This window comes from Poecilia latipinna, unplaced genomic scaffold (assembly GCF_001443285.1).
Source record: "Poecilia latipinna isolate Pla-1442-1.1 unplaced genomic scaffold, P_latipinna-1.0 Scaffold841, whole genome shotgun sequence".
In the NCBI taxonomy this organism is placed as follows: Eukaryota; Metazoa; Chordata; class Actinopteri; order Cyprinodontiformes; family Poeciliidae; genus Poecilia; species Poecilia latipinna.
In genome coordinates, this window is record NW_015113457.1 from 136788 (window position 1) to 140280 (window position 3493).

General features: G+C 43.1%; 1 protein-coding gene across 3 annotated transcripts in view; it reads right to left on the minus strand.

Moving 5' to 3' along the window:
- Nucleotides 1-215: 215 nt before the first annotated feature.
- Nucleotides 216-3493, minus strand: part of LOC106956723 (lysozyme C-like) — a 27182-nt gene continuing 23904 nt past the window's right edge. Inside the window, exons 1-5 of one of the 3 annotated variants that reach the window (XM_015047730.1) lie at nucleotides 2660-2664; nucleotides 2234-2372; nucleotides 1480-1638; nucleotides 1324-1402; nucleotides 216-1237 (exon numbers count right to left, since the gene is read on the minus strand). In XM_015047730.1, coding sequence (XP_014903216.1) covers nucleotides 1171-1237; nucleotides 1324-1402; nucleotides 1480-1638; nucleotides 2234-2369 — 441 coding nt within the window. In that variant the 5' untranslated portion in view covers nucleotides 2370-2372; nucleotides 2660-2664 and the 3' untranslated portion in view covers nucleotides 216-1170. Of the gene's footprint in view, nucleotides 1403-1479; nucleotides 1639-2233; nucleotides 2373-2659; nucleotides 2665-3493 lie in introns of those variants that run through there. The other 2 variants (XM_015047728.1, XM_015047729.1) reach the window with 2 other exon arrangements.

Genomic DNA, 3493 nt, shown 5'->3' on the forward strand with positions numbered 1-3493 from the left:
AACCCCACAGGCTGCGATAAAAAGACCAAGACAATCAAATTGGGTATATTCAGGATTTAGTGGGACACCAACATGCAGAAGCCTTATCTAACGCCGCAGTAATAAAAAGGTTGGGGACCTCTGGTTTAACATGTTTGCTTTTTTTATTCAAATATTTTGATACTTTTATTTTTCATATTTGATATGAAATTCATTCATTCATTTTGTAAAAACTATACAGTGAAGTCAAGTTTATTAGCATAGCATATTTCATAATGAAAAGATAGCATACTAATCTATTGTGAAACAAACAATGCCTTTACATTTTCTGAATTGCCATCATCAACATCATTAAGGAAAATAATCATCAAATATACATCAAATATTTTAATCAATATCCCAGTTATTATTAACCAAAGGAAAAATGTTTTTAGCCTCTGTTTAGTAGAATACAATATTTCTTCTGTTTTGCAGTTACATTTGCAATTTCAGGATGTTTATAGAAGGTCTCTGATGTCACTGAGTGGTCAGTAAATGCAACAATCCAGAGAATACCAGTACGGCTAATTGGAAGGGTTAAAGGGGAAAGCCTCTTGTCTCTAGAAACAAGATGGCTGAATGACTAAGATCAGCACATCTGCCTCTGGTTGAAGGACAAGACTTCTGGGACAATGTCCTCTGGACAGAGGAGATCAGAGAGGACATGTTGGACCAAGATGGACAGTACCAAAGACAGCAGATCGGCATAATCACTTCATGCTAACTGTAGCACGGTGGTGGAGGGATGGTGATCTGGGCTTTTTTCACCCTAAAACCTGGGTATCTTACAGTTACGGGCTGGACTATGAACTCCTCTGTAGACCAAAGTATTCTGGAGTCAAATGTGAGCATCTGTTCAATAGATGAATTTGAGGTCTCTTTCGACCTGGGTCTGTTTACTTTTGCAGAATATTTACTGTTAAAGTAAATAATCAAGATCCTGCAATTGTCTAGTCAAAGTCCAGACCTCAACCTAATTGAAATGCTGTTGTGGGATCTTCAGGGCAAACTCTAATAAACTAAAACAAAGCTGGGAAGAAGAGTGGCTGATGGAGCCAGTTAGAGAACCTGCTAAAGAGAGTATTTACAGAACTAGATCTGTGAAAGCTACAGACAGTGACGTTTCTGGTCCATCCGGTCTTCAGGTCCAGGTTAGAGTCTGCAGCCTCTCAGGTAGCTGCTCAGGTCTCGGTTCTGACAATATTTACGCCAGGCCACCCTGAAACCAAAAACATGTATGCTACATGATCTCGTCCAAACATGAATATCAAAGCAGTCCCATCATCACTGCACCACATGACCCACCATGCCCTGATGCCGTTGGGGTCCCTGACGACCCGTTTGGCGCAGGTGATCGCCGTGGTCACATCGTCCGTCTGGAGTTCTGTGGGAAGATTCAAAAACTGGAACTTCTGGTTTCCAGGAGAACTCCCAAAGTAAACATGAGGATTCAACGCTTACGGCTGCAGTTGATGCCGCATCCGTTGGATCTGGAGACTCCGCCGTCTCTGCACCAGTACTTGCTGTTGATCTGGAAGATGCCGTAGTCGGTGGAGCCGTCTGTGTTGCGGTTGGTGGCTCTGGTGTTGAAATGTGACTCGTGTTGGGTCAGACAAACCCCTACAGACAATCAGGAAACACCATGAGAGGGAGGAATGGATCAGTTGTCATTGGAGTAATTATTGGACATTTAGGAGTAATGATTGTTGTCTCTCCCTTCATAAATCCCTTCAAGGTTAAGAAGGAACTGGAGTCTATCGCCAAAGATCGTTGAGCAAGGGACGATGTCTAGAGTGGAAACTCTCAAGAAAAGCAACATCTACCACTGACAACGAGCTGAACACGACCTGGAGGCGACTGGACGTCCAGGAAACCAGGAAAACCAAGAAATGCAAAGGGAGAACATGGAAACTCCATCCAGAAGGATCCTGGACCTTCTCACTTTGAGTAAAATATATTAAATAAGCCTCCATGTAGCACCATGCAGGTGTTCTGGACCTGAATCAGTCTGAAGGTCCAGTGGAGGTGACAAATTTATTGATGGTAACCAGTGATGTGTACAGGTAGACACTAGGTGGTAGAGCGACACATCTCCTGCTGTTTTCAAGTCCCAATTTGGGTAACAGAGGTTCAAACAAAGTACTAATAATAATGAAAATAAAACAAACAACCACAAACAAAATGCTATGCTAACAGCTGATGGTTCTGTACTTACAGTCGGCCAGGCTGATGCCGCGGTAACCGTCCATGCCACTGGCCTTCAAGGTGCGCGCCCAGGCACAGCGCTCAAAGACTTTAGCGTTGGCCACGGCCACCAGCAGCAGCAGCAGCAGGGTCTTCATCATCTTCATCCTCTGGTCCCTGTGTTTTCTCTCCTGGGTGTTAGATCTGTGGCTGCTTAACCTAAAAGATCTGACCTCCTTCTGCTCTGGCTCCTCCTTATAAACACCAGAGCGGAGGAGGAGACTAACTCACATCTGACTTTACTATATTATTTTATTGTTGTTTTATAGATTTTAGATAGAAAAACTTTCAATGAAACATTAACTGCTGCTACTAAACATCCAGTCTTGGTTTTCTAGGAAATCTTTATTATTTTATAACAGTGTTTGACCCAACAGGAAGAACTGGTTCCTCATACCTGGAACCCAGCATAATGTTTGTTTACCTGTCCAAGTATGCTGAATCATGCAGGCAGGAAATATTGGCTGTGATGATAGTAATTTCTTAAGCTGTATGCATGAGACAGATCAGTCAGTCAGTAAAGTTTATTAGTGTAGCACATTTCAGCAACAAGGCAGTTCAAATGCTTTACATCATAAAAACATAATACATTCAACAACAGAGAAACCTGTAACAGACGTCACATTTTGTCCAGTGCCGTCATTAAAATCATCACATCAAATATATTGATCAATATTTAATCTATTATGGTTCAAAAGCAGCTCGGATGGGTTTCCACCTTGATTTAAGGAACTCAGTGTCTTCTGGAAGTTTGTTCCAGATTTGTGGTGCATAGAAGCTGAATGCTGCTTCTCCATGTTTGGTTCTGGTTCTGATGCGGAAGAGAACCAGAACCAGAACCTGAGGGGTCTGGAAGGTTGATACTATAACAGTAGATCTTTAATGATTCCTGGAAATGTTCTTCAGGTGATAGAAGGCCCCCTTTGTGAGCAGGGTGGCCTCAGGATCGCATCTCTGCTTTTTGCGGATGATGTGATCCTGTTGGCTTCATCAGAACGTGATCTGCAGCTCTCACTGGAGCGGTTCGCGGCTGAGTGTGAAGCGGGTCAGTTTCTGGGTCAGCTTAATGACAGAACAGTCAAGGTCAGTTCCACTATAGACCTGGGGGCCCAAAGTGGGTCCTGGAGGCCCGACATCCTGCATGTTTTATTCTCTGCCTGGTTTAGCGCAGCTGGATCCAATGATGCTCATTAGAAGGTCTAAGAAGAACATCGACCTGCTGAAAAGGTTA